Source organism: Scylla paramamosain, chromosome 30 (genome assembly GCF_035594125.1).
Source record: "Scylla paramamosain isolate STU-SP2022 chromosome 30, ASM3559412v1, whole genome shotgun sequence".
In the NCBI taxonomy this organism is placed as follows: Eukaryota; Metazoa; Arthropoda; class Malacostraca; order Decapoda; family Portunidae; genus Scylla; species Scylla paramamosain.
In genome coordinates, this window is record NC_087180.1 from 12836954 (window position 1) to 12854114 (window position 17161).

At 41.7% G+C, this 17161-nt stretch overlaps 2 protein-coding genes across 6 annotated transcripts in view; one reads left to right on the plus strand and one right to left on the minus strand.

Moving 5' to 3' along the window:
• LOC135115858 (adenine phosphoribosyltransferase-like) overlaps positions 1-17161 on the minus strand; it is a 183532-nt gene that overhangs the window by 1789 nt on the left and 164582 nt on the right. For 2 of the 3 annotated variants that reach the window (XR_010276073.1, XM_064032893.1), the window contains exons 5-7: positions 3826-3912; positions 1089-1326; positions 30-108 (exon numbers count right to left, since the gene is read on the minus strand). Coding sequence is in view for 2 of the 3 variants with exons in the window: in XM_064032893.1 (XP_063888963.1) it covers positions 30-108; positions 1089-1326; positions 3826-3912 (404 nt within the window). In the remaining variant the exon portion in view is untranslated. Of the gene's footprint in view, positions 1-29; positions 109-1088; positions 1327-3825; positions 3913-4274; positions 4695-17161 lie in introns of those variants that run through there. The other variant, XM_064032895.1, reaches the window with a different exon arrangement.
• The window catches only part of LOC135115857 (hemicentin-2-like), an 82890-nt gene continuing 81358 nt past the window's right edge, over positions 15630-17161 (plus strand). For all 3 annotated transcript variants that reach the window (XM_064032890.1, XM_064032892.1, XM_064032891.1), the window contains exon 1: positions 15630-16370. The gene's annotated coding sequence lies outside the window, so the exon portion shown is untranslated. The remainder of the gene's footprint in view (positions 16371-17161) is intronic.

A 17161-nucleotide genomic window follows, 5' to 3' on the forward strand; every position in this document is an offset into this window, starting at 1 on the left:
TTACAGAGATTTCAAGGATTTAAACTTACCCCCAGTGGCAAGGAGATCATCCACAATCAATACATTTTGTCCAGCTTTTATTCTCCCAGCTTGTGCTTCAAAAATATCCTGAAATGGTTACATAAGGTTGATATGACTTTATAAAAGCCACCAATATCAATGTATGTACATAGGTACATACCTATGCAATTAATTGTAGTTTGCAGGTACATACCTATGCAATTAATTGTAGTTTGCATTCAGGTAATACTGAGCTTGGATTTCATGAAATATCCTATTTTCTATCCATTCATTTACCAGGACAGCATCCCCTGAAAACTTGTTATTTTGATCATTTTGTCTTCATCTTTACTGTAAATATATTTATTGTATTGCAGAAGTTTAACGTTCATTTGGAAGAATTTGTTTCCATGAAATTCAGTGTTCTGCACTGCCTCTGCCTATACCTTTCCCCTTCCCAGTTGCTTACTCTATACAGGAACCTTATCTTTCCATGTAGAGGGTACTGCTAGGAGGACATTAAACTCATACAGGCCTCCTAAACAGAGTGGGATCAGAAGCTTTTTTTATCTCTCTTCTATAAATGACTGTCTTGATTCTTCCACTATCACAATGTTGCATCTCTTACCATCTGTCATTATTTCTATATTATTGTTCTTAAAAACTTGTTAACAGCATGCCAACACCCTCCTTCTAAGGTCTTGCTGCACATGACTTTGTTTAATCTTCTCCCTATTGTCCACCTTACTAATGCAAGAATTAATGAGTAACTCCTTTATCCCTTTTACTAATGAACATTTTTTCCATTTATGTATTACCTTGTGTATATGACTAATTACTTTAGGAGAGGAATATTGACACCTCGAAAACTGAACTGCTCTCTTGAATCTTCTTGTTTTTCTTTTTTTTTGGGGGGTGGGGGGAACAGCAGTATGAGCAGGCTTTTTTAATAAAATAACTTTACCATTAGCAAGAAAGTAAATAATAATTAATAAAATTATAAAGAACAAATTTAATGTTAGCTATTCATTCTCAACACGACTTATTTAACAAAAATACCCAGCATTATTTTCAGCCATAGTTCTTACTGTTCCATATTCCAGGGAGAAGGAGACTTGCTTCACTTCTCCTGGTAACTTGCCCTTCTTGCGCACTGGGACAAATGGCACCTTCAAAGCCAAAGCCAGTGGGGTGCCAAAAAGAAACCCTCGGGACTCTAACCCAACCACTACATCAGGAGTCGGATGGCTGGCTTGGACACGCTCCACCATCACATTTATGAGGTCATTGAAGACTGCAGGATCAGCCAAGACAGGAAAAATATCTCTGGGTGAAAAGGTAAGATTTATCGAGTTATTAAACAAGGAAATTAGTGGATGAGTGGGTAGTTATAAGATTTCCTCTTCCTCAGTGTTCCATTTGATATGACCACTTACACACAATTACTATGCCTATATATTCAAATAACCTCATCTCAATGTAAGTCTTCAATGGGAGTCTCCTTTAGTCTTTTAACTCTCTTTTAACCCCAACTTGTAACTTAGTCTCAAATCCCAAAGCAACAAGACTTTTTATTTCTAATTAAATGTCATCTGTTTTAAGAAATTGCATAAAATACATTATAGCTTATAACAATGCTAGTCTAAAGCAGTACTTGTAAATACTGAAAGAAATTTGTGTGTTGTTTTCATGGTGGACAGTAAGAGTGCATAGTGACCAGGAATGTGAAGATCTCAAATATGACTTTGAGACTGGATGAGGCCTTTTCTGGTAAGGGATAATACCTGATCAGCGGAGGGGGATATTTATTCCTTAATATGTTACTCTAATAAAAAAAAATCACCTTGTTGAGTAGCACCATTTTTTCACAACAGAACTACTATTTTGTTACATTTTTTATGATGTCTGCAGCATTTTTCCTTCTAGCACTTAATTTCAAACATGTATCAGCTCCCTGGCATGGTCACATGTCAGTGTTGCATGTGTTGGCTGCTGGAATATTCAACAGCCTATGGCATTGCCAGTAAAGACAGCAGTATGTGCCAGTTAGTTGTAAGAGCCACAGGCTGATGTTTGGCTGCTTCAAAATGTCAATCTGCATGCTTGCTCTTCCTTCATGCTGGTAATTTTGCTCAGTTTAAATGACTGTTAAAGAAAAGGGACATTTATGGTGTGTGTGTGTGTGTGTTCATGTAATTCACCTACTGTTGTATGCTGGTCACCCAGCAAGCTGTTCCCCCCACCGAAAAGAGCACAGAGCTTACAAACATGAATCAATGGGAAGGACTGATATCATTCACAGTCAAACTTGGGCCTTCTTGGTTGTGAGCTGAGCATACTAACCACTACATTACAGTGTTTGTGTGTTTCAGCACTTGAATCCTCCCATAAGTTGACAGCTTATAGATAGACAGCTGAGGGCAAGGCTGTGACCTGCACACAATCACCCTTACACACACCCATCCCCATGCTCAAGGGGGACAGCACCCTTTCAGTAAGAACTTTCAGACCCAAGCAGTATTTGAACCTATATGCCTGGCACTCCCAGCCAGCTCAAAGTTGTTGTCTACTGTACCAGCCAGATGGTTGTGTGGACAGAAATGTAGAGGGGGGATTGTGCATTTGAGGCTGGCTGGTTGTCACTTGGCTTCTGTCAGCAACCCATGCCCCGACCAGTGTCAATGAGTCAAGTGACTACTGACTTTATTTAAGCAGTGGATATCAGACCCCCTGGGCAGCCTGAATAAACCAACCTCACTTCCCTAATTAGTACAGTTGCTTATTCTTTATAATAAGTCTGTCGTATGCAATAATCAAACTTACATATTTTCTAGGCCTTGCCATAAATATAATAATCTTTTTGAGGACACACATGACATGGTTGTAATAGCTCCATGAATGTGCTGCGTCTTGGATCTTTTCCAAATCCAGCAAGTTCTGCACCACTTTCAACCCTGCCCTGGCTCAATTGTGTTAACATGTTGGTTTTCAGTATGGAATGCCACATGCTCACTTACATCTCTTTCATTCAACCAATAAGGGTTGTCTCTTCAATGACACATTAGAACATCACTGAATGTCATTTATTTCCAACTAATTTTTGGCCAATCACTATGTGTACATGTGGTAGCAGCCAGTCAGCCGGCTACCCACAAGGGTACTCAATATCACTATGGCAGCTGAGTGCAAATTTAGTAACACAATTTTATTGCACTTGTACTGCGCAATTCCATAAGCAAGGCAACTTGCATGTACATTTCTTAAGACTGTACGATGCTTTGCCAAAATCAATTTTGTGCTGACAATTGGTAGCACCAATATCCTTTGAGGATGAGGAAGAGGAGGTCAACCAACCACACTCTGGACCTTCTAGTTCCTATTAAAGTATATGGTTAGGCCAGGTTAGGTTAGTTCTGGTTAGGTTAATGTCCTTAAGGAGGCATACAAGGGCATAAAACCCCATGGTCAGGTTAGGTAATGTTAGGTTATTGTCTTTAAGGAGGGGATTCAGGGGAGCAAAACCTTCCCAGTTAGGTTAGGTTAGGTTGAGTTAAGTTAGGCTATAAATTTCCGTTTTCAGAATATGGCATCTCATCCTTACTTTTCATGAAAGTTCAAATTTTTCCTCCTACACCCAAAAAACTCCGCTTTTCCACCTGATCCTCAAGCTTGTTTGAGGGATCTGGGGGATAGGGGATCTGACCTGTTATAAAGAATTACTTCACAGTTTAACGAAGGATTAGTCTACTGTATATGTAAGGATTAAATAAACACATGAAAAGATTTGCCTCAGCTACTGAAGAGGTAAACTGTTACAGGCCTTACCGAAATAGGATTCCAGGCTTAGGGAAGTCAGGATGTGTTGAAACGGTGTCAGCAATTTTTTTTATTCGTGTGTCCTCCATGATAATACTGGAAGAAAAACATTTTCTAACATCCTTGGATATCACAAGTACCTACTTATAAATAAATGGTCCCATTACCATTTAAATGTTCATTCGATTTGTAACATGGTGGGCAAGGCTGATCAACTCCACTCGAGCACGTGATCACTTGTGGCACTGCGAAGATGTCAAGTTCGCATGTTTGCCCTGATTGTTTGGTCAAGGGTTCAATTAATTCCCAAGGACAGCTTCCCATGGCTCGCCTTCATATCTGCATTTCAATGAAACTCAGAAACTAGGCATGGCATTGGTGACATCCCACACAGTACACACTAACTTGTTTATCACGATTGAGGTAGGCAAAGTAGTGCAAAATCCCAACAAACTTACTTGTACGCAGGACGAGCGGTGTTGCGAGTACTACTGTCGCGCTCGGTGTCCTCGCTGGCAAGACTATGGACAGCGCTTATACCACCAAACTGACTTGGCATCTTAGGTGCATCTTTCCTCCTCGCTCACGCGCACAGCATCAATTACCAATATCAAGGACATTATACTAAGACGGACGGTCAACTCATTATTAAATTTCTTGCTGTCGCCGCGACGACGGCGCCCCCAGCCCCAGAGGCCCTACCTCGCATGTTTATCATTACTCGCACTATTTAAGGGGAAATTTTTCTTGAGTTATCATGCTCACTAGCTTTACTGTATGTGATTAGGTTGCAAAAATATAGATTTATACAAGTTCAAGTACTGGGGCTCATGGAGAACGTGGGTGCCACCTGGCTGGGTCCCGCGGCCCGCCGGTGTGAGTTGCCAGCTATGCATTTCTGCTGCAGTACTGGCACGCTTGACAAGGGAGGCAGCCTGGCAATGGCAACGCAGTGGTGTCATGATGGGCACAGGGGAACAATAAACGCCATTTTCTTCATCTGTTATTGATCTATTTTTACTGAAGGAAAAACCAATCGAAGTCCAAAGTAATGTGCAGAGTCCAATGATAAATTTCAATGAATCTAAGTCCAAAGTAATGTGCAGAGTCCAATGATAAATTTCAATGGAGAATTTTGTTTTTTCCCCTTGGGTATGATAAACATTGGTAGATAATCTGAGTTTACGTGGTATCCAAAATCATACAAGATGCCAGACACTCGACGTAAAGTGATTAATATCTTATGTTGCCTCAAGTATGATTAAGAGTGCAATAATTCCATGTCACATTTCCAAGGTCTGAGGGTGTGCCTGCCTGTTGATATGGACTGCCACTTACAGTGAGAAGCTGTGGGCGGTGTACTGGCACCAATCTCCAGTCATTGGGTCCGCACCAGTGAGAATCAGCTCATGTTGGTATTGGGAGAGGAGATAAAGTCAGTATTGGGAGAGGAAATAAAGTCAGAGGAAGTTATACGATTCAGTGTATAGTGTACAAGTGTAGATATCAAAAACGTTTGTGTTGGGATATTGTCATAGGTTTTACCATAAATTACAATCCTACTTTAAATTTCTAATAAAACTTTCTTCTGTTCCAGGTCAGATGAGATTAGTTGACAACCTGAGACTGCCGTACATGAAGGCCTAGATTACTCTAGTTAGTGGAGCAGATAGGAGGAATATCCACCATCTGTAACGGGAATTACTGATCTCAATTGCTTTACGATACCTCAGAGCCTCCGGAGAACATGACTTAAGTGAAAACTCAATTCTTTAGTATTATATATTTGGGGAGTCTAGGACTTTATCACTGCTGCACATTAATTGACAACACTATCAGTCCACGAGTCTAACACGCAACGTTAATTACAATAACCACGGGGGTTAAACAGCGCTGCATATTTATACAATTGTCAGGTGACCACAATACAGCAAGAGCATGAAGATCAGCCATCATTCATCACTTGCCACACTTCATCCTCACCATGAACCTGCAAAGAGGTGCAAGTAGCTACAGTATAAGTGAAAACTGTGAAAGTAAAAATATTTAATGTTAGAGATAGAGGTAATGGTTGCACATTTTACAAGAAAATACTTCTAAACTTTATGAAAGAGGTCATAAGCGGAGAGAGAATGGGCAAATAATCGAAGTGCTCTTGCCCGTGGTTTAGGGAATGCCTGCTGTTTGATGGCAGATGTGGAGCGACGGTGCATATATATATATACACGTCACCCACTTGTATTACTTTTCAAGATCATACAACTGTGGTAAACCAACATTGCAAAAGAATAACTAAATAAGAATACAAGGAGGAAGAAAGTGGAATAGAGAAAACAAACCCAGTACCAGCGCAGCAGGTTTTGTTTTGAAACACTTCATGCGAAAGGATGAGGAGGCCCAAGCAGACATGCCCCACACGGAAAATGGTTATAATCATGAAGACTAACTGTAAGCGAGGGAGCCTGACATGAAATGATGTCGGCTGACGCAGTACCAACCAAAAAATGCAAGCGCAGCACCTAGCGGGACAGTGTGTGCGAACGAGGGGAAAAGCGACTTACCGTGTCTACCTAGCTTCTCACTCTCCCCTTATACCCCAAACTCCGCCCTGACTGGGTAAAGTTATATATATACCGCCAAGTATGTGGGCGGGTCATGTACATAAAGTGTACTGTATATATGTGTGTGTGTGTGTGTGTAAGAATGTACGTGAATTTCGACCTCAACATGGGGATAACCTTTTGAAGAAAAAATGTAGCATAAACCAGAGCATATTAGGTCACGTAATTGAGGAAGAAGTCAGTAGCAGAGGTAGAAGAAAGCAGAGCAGCAGAGAGAGACCAGAGAGCAAGAGTAGTAGAGACCAGAGATTCCGAGAGGCCTGGCCTGAGGATGGCCGCGGGCGAGATGGACGAAATCACACAAGCGGAACTTATAAGTTGTAATGCAGTCTTGAAATCAATTATTTCATGATCAGGTAAGAGGAGGAACAATGACAGGATGGTTGAGTTTATTATTTTGATACATGCACATGTTCTTTGTTTTGTATTGAATGAGATTGTGTTATATTCTGCGAGTGCTTTTCTACTGAATTTTAATTGAACTAATGTGATGCTGATATTAAGTGTTTTCTAACTGAATGTGTTTGGCAAGTTGCTGCGGTGCGACTTTGTGCGTTTCTTTATAAAGTGTAAATTACATAAATCGAAGTAGCGCAGACATTATGCACGTTTTCCTCTACGAAGAACGAAGAATTACTGATGACTGAAATTACGCCGCATTTTGTGGATGAAAATTACATACAGAAATTCTTGAATACTGAGTGAAGATTTTATAACGGTTGTTATTTTGTTGGTTGGTCACGATACCACCACTTACCGCTAACGTTCACACAAACCGTACCGCACTCTGAATGACATCACATTTCATCGCTTGGCCACGCCCACTTCACGAAGTGAAAGGCAAAAGCCCTGCCGCAGCTGCTCGATGTGCTAATGTCGCTAAACAAGCGGGGAATATACTATCACCGCACAGTGCTTGGTGGGAACTGCCCCTTGTGTGGACACGGACTGAGTGATCACCCTAACATCGCCACGACAATGGAACCATCATTCCGCACTTCTTAGGTATCCTATCCCTCCACAAATACACAACCATATGTATAATACATTCCATTCATTCCGTTTTCCATACTTCCTTAAGTAACAATTCCTTTCTCTTCCTTTCTTGAATAAAAATCCTTCCCTCTTTTGTTTTTCCCTTCCACCTTCCCTCACTCTCTCCCTCACTCATAGTTGATCGGTAGTTATTACCGAATACCACATCAGGTTTCAGTCACTAATCCAATAACTGACTATATGACAACCTATTCATACGTTGCTGATAAACCTAATTCAAGAGAAACGTAAAAGACAAAAGCATTTCACCTTCAATACCCTTACTTCCCTCACTCATCCTGGAGACTGCTCTTACTCATACGAAACTTATTCCGCCCCCTGATGCATAGTTGGCTGGCTGGCTGGCTCGCTGTATGGTTAACTGCATAGTGGTTGGTTGGGTTAGGTAGTCTGGCAGTTTCCTTTACTTCCCCCAATTCGCCCAAGGCTTAAGATCTGTTGCGCATAGAAAACCATAACTGTTAAAGAAGAAATAAGAAGACCCGGCTGTTAAAATAATGAACATGAATATTGCCGTTAATGAATATACTTACCTTATCGATTACTTGACATCATTCTTAACCCTTTCAATTAGAAAAAAAAAAATCCGTCACCTACAACTGTAAGATATACTACCGCCTCGTGTAAAAAAAAAAAAATAAATAAAAATAAATGAATAAAATGACAACATCCTGCTTCTCCCGTGTCCAAGAAAAAAAATTCTTACAGTACTTCAAATGTTTACATATGCCGGACACAGAGGTGGATAAACTGAATAAATTTATGATTGGTTATTCAAAGTTTATTTGCTTATTTTTAAATCCAGTGATTTCATAAAATAATTATAAGTAACTTATAACTAACAAGTATACCACAAAGTGAACGAAGAGCTTATCAGTAACGGGGCAACACCTGAACACCTTACCTGGTCGAGGAGGAGAGCTGGAATGTTCCCACACTCCCCCACGCAAGGCTCAAAGTAGCTAAGACAGACACACGCTTCGGAACTTCAGCTTGGCTTCAATTACTTGTTTCATTATGCCATCATAACCACCACCGCCATAACCGCATTATGCAATATGATAGTAGAGAGAGAGAGAGAGAGAGAGAGAGAGAGAGAGAGAGAGAGAGAGAGAGAGAGAGAGAGAGAGGCATACATACATTCAAAACACACACAAACACACACACACACACACACTTAGCTAAGCCCGTACAATTAATATCCACCCAAGTAGATGGATGCCATATTGCCACAGTTCTCTTCCAAAATCACACCAGGACAAATTAAGGCAGTAACTCTTCGCCATCACCACGATGGTCGTCACAAAGACTCAACACCCCACTCTATAGTCGTCGAGTTTGACCCGCACTGCTCACTTCAGCAACTGCTCAGATAAGTCCCTGTCTTTGGGTGGACCACAGTAAATAGGGATAGAGTTTAACAATTGTAAGGCCGGAAAGAAATTCAGGCAAATCTTTACTTTATTTCCATTTATATACCCCTGTAATTTTCATAACAGCCTTGAGCGTAGAGAAGATAAAACCCTAAAACGTTTGAGAATACGAGGCTTAGGATTTTGGTGCCTTAACCTGCGAGGTCCCCAGGGTGGCGATGGGTGGTGGGTCAGCTGATCAGGTTCTGGTAAGTTGATCTGTCTGAAGGAAGGTCCTAGTGTGCTTGAGGACGCTGAAGGTCAGTGTCGTGAGAGCCATTCTTGCCCTGTTCCAGCTTGTTTATGTCCCACTACGCCAGGCCAATGGGGACCCTTCTTCCTGCACCGGCCGCTCTGTGCCGAGAGAGGAGCGGGAAAATCTGTCGATCATGACTGGGGGTGGTTTTGAGGTCAACTTTGATTGCTTTCCACTCAATCTTGAGCTGTATTTCATGTTGAGACAGTTATCTTGTGGAGATTTGACTCTAAAAAAATTCACTTTTAATAATTTGAATTTAGAAAAGAAAATCAGACCAACAGAAAAAATATAAATGTCGCCATCTGAGAAGACGAAATATCGTGGGATAACAACCATACTTGTTCTCTCAAGAATGAAAGGTATTCCAAAGGAATTAATGGAATAACACACACGACACTCCCTATTTCTCGCTCTGCTCCGCTCCTCCCATTGCAACAAATAATAATAGTGTTTTCTTTGGGGGAAGGAAGCTATTTTGTAAGCACGCCTTACTGAAGTCTACAACACCGATTGAACTGTCTGATTTGTAGTTTAATTTAAGAATGCAGTCAATGCTGTGGATTTCAACAATTATATATATATATATATATATATATATATATATATATATATATATATATATATATATATATATATATATATATATATATATATATATATATATATATATATATATATATATATATATATTGTGTGTTTCTTTTCTTTCGTGGTAGGATAAAATGCACCTGTTATACTTTTATTTCCAGTTTACTGTTTCTATCACGGGAGAATGAATGCTATTGTTTACCTTTGTTTTAGACTCATCTTTATTATCTTTTTCTTTTGTTTTCACGGAATATTTGTTTACCTTCATGCTCACCTGTGTGGGGGAAAGCGGCAAGCTGTCACTGGGAGAACTCACCATTGGGGCGAATTGGCTATCTACTTAAATAACCCGAATTACCTGCATTGTGCTGCACCCCACTAATGGCACGGTGAGCGCACAAAATCCTCATTCAAGTCTTGACTCTATTCTCGTTTACTTGAGAGCTATTGTTGTGCTTCTTTTGTTTCCCTTTCGATTATGTTGTGATGCCATCTGTGATTCTCTATCTAAAAGATATCATATTCTGAATTTCTCCATGGACATTTTCATACGTGCTAATGGTAATACTAATACCCATATTAATAAGTCTCCTCGTACCCTTAGGGAGGAAGATAAATACATACATTAACAACTGAATTAACTTAATATATCGAATAACTTTAATGCGCACGTGTGTGTTTGTTCGGACAGGTAAAAATCAACACAAAAACAGCCATGTTCTATTCTCCCTCGGTAACCTTGCACCAATCATCGCTTCGAATCAATGCAGGGACAAGGAGGAGAAAGAGGAGATAAGGAGGGAGAAAGAAAACTATTCATTATAATCCGTAGTTTTCTGGCGCATAAAATTCACCCGTAATTCCACAAGGGGGAGGATTTAAACTTGTGTGAGGGAAAGAGCAGGAGGAGGAGGAGGAGGAGAAGAAGAAGGAGGGGCATTGCTTTGTCTACAGAACTGACAAATAATCTCCCTCTGTGTATGAATGGCAGTCTGGGAGCTATTGTAACTTCTGCCTTGCCCCTCGAGTAGTGCTGACAATGGCTGACTTTGCGGGTGTGCGTGAGCCTGTGCGTGTGTGGAAGGGGCAGACTTATTCGCAACGGTGTGGTTTTGAAACTTGTATGACCTAGCATGTGCGGTTTGTGGCGCTGTGTTGGTTTGTGTACGTTTTATTCGCCGTGTTCATTACCTCTGCTATTCTTGTCTTCATTAGTTACATAGTCGTTGTTATTATACATATTGTGGGTACCATCATGAAGAAACTTCCTAGAAAAAGGAGGAGGAAGAAAGAAAACGTGTCAGAAAATCACAGGGAATAGATGATATCAAGCGCGCGCACACACACACACACACACACACACACAAAGGAGACCAAAAATCTAATACTGAACATAAAAGAGAACCACGATTTTGTATCAGACTGGTAATGAAAAAACAAAATCCATCTTCTGTTTGGCAGCCACCAATAATGCGGTGAAGTTTCTGAATACCACATCAGTCTGCATGTCTCAAAATAGAACACGTAAATTCGAGCAATAAACTATGAAATAAAATCAAGTTCGGTGTATTGTCATAGCCGGGAACTACAGCGTGAAATGAATAACTGAATGACTAATACTCGTCAAAATTGCATAACTATCGTACATTAAACACACGCTTATCATACATCTGGCAGTCGTAAATAAATACAGGCAACTTTATTAACACTTCGGTCAGCGAACTGAAAAAATATGTTTAGTCGAATTAACATTATGAATAAAAAGAAAAAAAAAAAAGAGGCAAGGATGAAATATTTCAGTCACGGGCCATTAGTACCTGAGAGAAGCGATTAGGGACACGGCACCTGTGAATGTGACGAGTCAATTACGATAAACTGTGGCGCCCAATTGATATTTGATCCTGGTATTTCACTTTGTCAATACCTGCTTCGTGTCATCGCTCTCTCCTGATATACGTATGCGTGGCAAGCCCCGGAATACACGTCTTGTCGCGTGCATGGTGGAGTGTGTCAGTGTGGATGGTGGAAGGGGTGAAGGGGGGCAGTGAGGGGGAGATGAAGGGAGAGTGGGTGGTCAGGGTGGAGGGAAGATGGAGGGAGGAAGGTGGAGGGACAGTGGAGGAGAGGGATAGCCTGTGTGGAAGGTGAGCGAGGAGAGCACGGGTGGAGAGAGAGGAGGGTGGGCCAGCCAGGGAAGATAGTAGCGGGGGAGAGCAAGAGTGGAGGAAAGAGTGGGGGGAGACAGTGAGGATGGAGGGTGGAGAGGGAGAGCAAGAGTGGAGAAAGGAGCGGAGGGGGCAGTCAGCGTGGAGTGGACGGGAGGAAAGGGGGAGGGGATGAGAGGGGAGGGGAAGGGGTGGGGAGGCACACGTCAGGCAATCAGAGCGGGAAGGTAAGACAACAGCTTATTGGCTTTTGAAGTGCATCTGGAAACAAGCTTGAATAATGACAAGGGTTCATTCATCGCCACGCAAGAGGTTCGGTTCGCCACGTTCCTGGCCAAACAAAGCTCTGGATCCTTTACTGTGGATTGTCGCTTGTTTTCATGATTGAGGGTGCGCACGGTCCATGTCGCTAAGAGGAATATTTTCTGTGATTAATGGAATGACCAAGCAATTGAAAATAAAGACTCGTGCCGCAACAACCGGATCATAAGGCGCAAAGTGGTTTATTTTGATTTTAGGGCGATTTTATAACGCGGAAAGGCTACGAGAGAGAGAGAGAGAGAGAGAGAGAGAGAGAGAGAGAGAGAGAGAGAGAGAGAGAGAGAGAGAGAGAGAGAGAGAGAGAGAGACCTTTACAACACAAGAAGAAAATGGAGTAATGTACGTCATTTCTGCTCTGTGTATGACGTCAACAAGCCACGTGTCGTACACTATTTTTTCTTCTTCCTCCAGAAACAAGAGAGATAATGGTGCTGACGATATAAAGGTGATAAGGTGCATGAATGTAATGATGATGTAACTGATGAAATACACAAACAGTTATCCATTTTTATTTACGCCAACTCGGGAGAAGAAAGTCGAGAAAGGGTTGAACGTATACATAATAATTAACTTCCGACGCTATTTGAAGAAAAAAAGAAAAGAAAAAGGGGTAGGGGGCGGATGAAGGGAAATAAAAAAACAAACAAACAAGAAAGAAATACCCATTGAAATTTTAATGAAAGCCTCTCTCTGACGTTGCTTAAATGTCACGGTAACCCCGAAACATTTGAATATGACGCAGTGTACGGAGATAATAAAAAATCACGTTTCTGTTAAAGATTTCAAGAAGTCAGTCCTCTCTCTCTCTCTCTCTCTCTCTCTCTCTCTCTCTAATCAATTCAACTGGGGGGTGAGGGGGGACAGAAGCATCGCCGCCCCGCTTTACGCTCCACGAAACGCCCGATATCCGAACCATTACATTTCGGATGGAAACGGGTGACTTTGAAGCGAAATCCGGATCCGGACGAATAAAAGAAAGAGAAAATGGGCCGCACCTCTATTTTCTTTTTTTTTTTTTGGGGGGGAGGGGGTGGGAATGGGAGACAGGGAGGGGTGTCCAGGAAGTGTGGGGATGGTGAGAAATGGGGTGTTATGATGTTTATTAATGAAAAATGGATCACAGGACTACTTTATTCTTTCAATTTCTCTTTTCCTGCTTTTTCTTCCCTTTAAATAATTTACATTGTTGTGAATTTTTTTTTCTCTTTCTTTTGGGTGTTTATTAAATGAAAATGTATCACAGGAGTTTTTCTCTCAATTTCTTTACATAATACCGCTTTTTTTTTTTTCCCTTTAAATCTACATTGTCGTGAACGGCTCATCTCTCTCTCTCTCTCTCTCTCTCTCTCTCTCTCTCTCTCTCTCTCTCTCTCTCTCTTCTTTTTGATTTTTTATTTGATTTTTGATTTGATCTCTTTGATTTTTTCTTTAACTTGATTTTTTTTAAAGTTACTCATAAAATGGATCACCAGAACTTTTTTTCTCTCAATTTCTTTTCTTCCTTTCTTTCTTTTACATCTACATTGTTGTGAACAACTTTCTTTCTCTTTCTCTTTCTCTCTTTTCATTGGTCTGATTTTTTCTCTGAATACTGATTTCTTTTACAATTATTCCAAGAACTGTATCCAGAAGTTCTCTCTCTTTCTTTCTCTCTCTCTCTCTCTCTCTCTCTCTCTCTCTCTCTCTCTCTCTCTCTCTCTCTCTCTCTAAATTATCGGTTCTTTTCAGAGCTATCCGAGGCTTCTCGTCCGATAGAGATACCGGTCAAGGTCAATGTCAACACAGTTCTGACGACACAAAGGCCCGGTGTGGATCATGCATGCTGGTGATCTGCTTTGCGTCTGTGCTTGTGTCTGTCTGTCTGTCTGTCTCCCTGTCTATTTTATCTGTCTGTCTTTGTCTGTGTATCTGTTGGTCTCTATCTCTCTCTCTCTCTCTCTCTCTCTCTCTCTCCTCTCTCTCTCTCTCTCTCTCTCTCTCTCTCTCCTCTCTCTCTCTCACACACACACACACACACACACACACACACACACGAGAATGTAAACTCCCTTAAGTTAAAATAATGTTTCCCGTGTGTGTGTGTGTGTGTGTGTGTGTGTGTGTGTGTGTGTGTGTGTGTGTGTGTGTGTGTGTGTGTGTGTGTGTGTGTGTGTGTGTGTGTGTGTGTGTGTGTGTGTGTACATAAATTTACGTGCAATGAGCGGCAAAATGAATGAAATGAAGAAAGCTCAATAATCTCATTTGAAACGTGCATCTTTAATTCACCTGAAGAAACATTTCCCATCTAAAAAATAAATAACCAGTTGGCAGTAGTAAAGACAACACACACACACACACACACACACACACACACACACACACACACACACACACACACACACACACACACACACACAGGAAATAAAATACTACATCAGACACACGGTTTGTATATCATCTAATGACTCTCTCTCTCTCTCTCTCCTCTCTCTCTCTCTCTCTCTCTCTCTCTCTCTCTCTCTCTCTCTCTCTCTCTCTCTCTCTCTCTCTCTCTCTCATTTCCCGTTCTCTTTCCTTCTGTTTCTCTCTCGCTTTCGGTTTTCTCTCGTCCACCTTCCTTTCCTCCTCTCCTTCCTATCCACTCATTTCCCTTCCACTTTCCCTCTCCCTCCCTTGTTATTTTCTTTTTGTTTTGTTTGCTCTTACATCACTTCCTCTTTCCTCCTATCCTTTCTTCCCTCCCCTCTCCTCTCCTCCATTTAACTGGTTCCCTTTCAACTTTCTCTCCATCTCCCTCTCCCTCCACCTACCTTCCCTCCTTCATCAGAACCTTACTTACTCTTCCTCTCATTTTCACTCGCTTTTTTGCTTTTCCAATTCCCTCCTTTACTTCACGAAGGAAGAGGAGGAGGAGGTGGTGGAGGAGAAGGAGGATAAGGATTAGGATTAGGAGGAGACGGAAGACGAAAGGAGAAAAGAAGTGTGAAAGGAGGAGGAGGAGGAGGAGGAGGAGGAGGAGGAAAAGGAGGAAGAGGAGGAGGAACAAGAAGAATAGAAGGAGGAGGAAGAGAAGGAGGAAAGACAACAGATGAGGAGGAACAAGAAGAAGAATAGAAGGAGGAGGAAGAGAAGGAGGAAAGACAACAGATGAGGAGTAGGAGGAGGAGGAGGAGGAGGAGGAGGAGGAGGAGGAGAAAGGTAGAAGCGCAAGGCGACATACCTGTAATTAAGGGTCAGGTTAGCGTTATTATCCTTCGGAATGGCGCAGGAAATACACCGAAAGAAGAGGAAGACGATGGAGGAGGAGGTGCCCGAGGGAACGAGAGAGAGAGAGAGAGAGAGAGAGAGAGAGAGAGAGAGAGAGAGAGAGAGAGAGAGAGAGAGAGAGAGAGAGTGCGTGCCGCGGCTCCAGTGCAGTCAGTTTGGGTTGCGGCGTTGAAGGGAGAGCTTGCCACGGCCACGCTCGCCTACTCGATACCGACGCAAGAGGAGGCTCGCGCGGCGCTAAGCGAGTACAGAGGCGCCGGTTATGTGCAAAGGTGCAAACCAGACAGCCGTGCGTGTGTGCTGTGTGCTACCTGACTGACTGGCTGGCCGATAAGACTGTGCTGCTGTAATCAAGTTAGACCCGAGTGCTGCAAAACGCTTCCCTCTGATATAGATTGAAAAGAAAGCAGTTAAAAAAAGCAGGCGAAGAAAAAGAAAGACGAGAAAGAATGATTAAAACCAATAATTTGAAAAGAGAAATAAACAGACGAAATATCATATAACTAAACCATAAATAAAAAAAAAAAAGTAGAGAGAAAGAGAGAGAAAGAGAGAGAGAAAGAGAGAGGGAGGGAGAGAGAAAAGAAAAATAACGACCCTCACCCCAACCAGAAAAAAAAAAAAAGTAAACGCACACGCACACATACACACATACACACAAGTGCAGAATTTTATGTCTCGCTGTGACTGAAACAAAACATCAAAAAAAAGGGGCGAAAAAAACCCATCCACTCGAGTGAGAGGATCGCACGTCCCTTGGTACCGGCGTGGCATGGCAGCGGCAGGGAGAGTGAGGTGGTGAGGCGTGTCAGGGAGAGGAGGGAGTGCATCAGGCTCCGGCAAGGGGGAAGAATGTCACTGTAAGGCGGAACACACTCGCTCAAAGGTAAGTGTGAGTGAGAGTGACTGCGTGAGTGAGTGAGTGAGTGAGTGAGTGAGTGAGTGAGTGTGTGACTGTGTGGTGGAGAAAAGGAAGAAGACTTTTAAATAAGAAAAGAATAAAATATGGGGATATGGAATGGATCAGTGAACAATTCCTGGTGATAAACAAAGGGAAATCGGAAAATGAAACGTAATAAAGAAGGACGAAAGGAAAATCTCATGAAAACGATTGTCATGCGGATAAAATCAATAATACCGAAGATTTAGAGAGAAAAAAATAAAAGTAATACGAAATATTACAGGAAATTACAGCCACTCTTGGAATATAGTGAGGAAAATATATACAAAAAATTCAGTTCATTAAATGCGTAGCGGAGAGAGAGAGAGAGAGAGAGAGAGAGAGAGAGAGAGAGAGAGAGAGAGAGAGAGAGAGAGAGAGAGAGAGAGAGAGAGAGAGAGAGAGAGAGAGAGAGAGAGAGAGATCAGGGAACACGATTATACCAACACCTACTCTTATATTTATCTAGTTTACTCAGTTTACTTTTCTCTCCTCCTCTCCTTCCTTCAGCACACACGAAAGAAAGGAAGGAAGGAAGGACTTTTGACTTAGATCGGGTGAAGGAATAATGCTAATCTGAATACTGGAAAAAGAAAAAGAGACAAAGTTTACCCCGGTTCACGCACTTTACCGGAGTTTACTTTACCTTATCTCCTTCAGCACACACGGGAGGACTCTTAACTCTAATCGGATGAAGGAATACTAATGATCTGAGTACTAAGAGAGGGAGAGAGAAG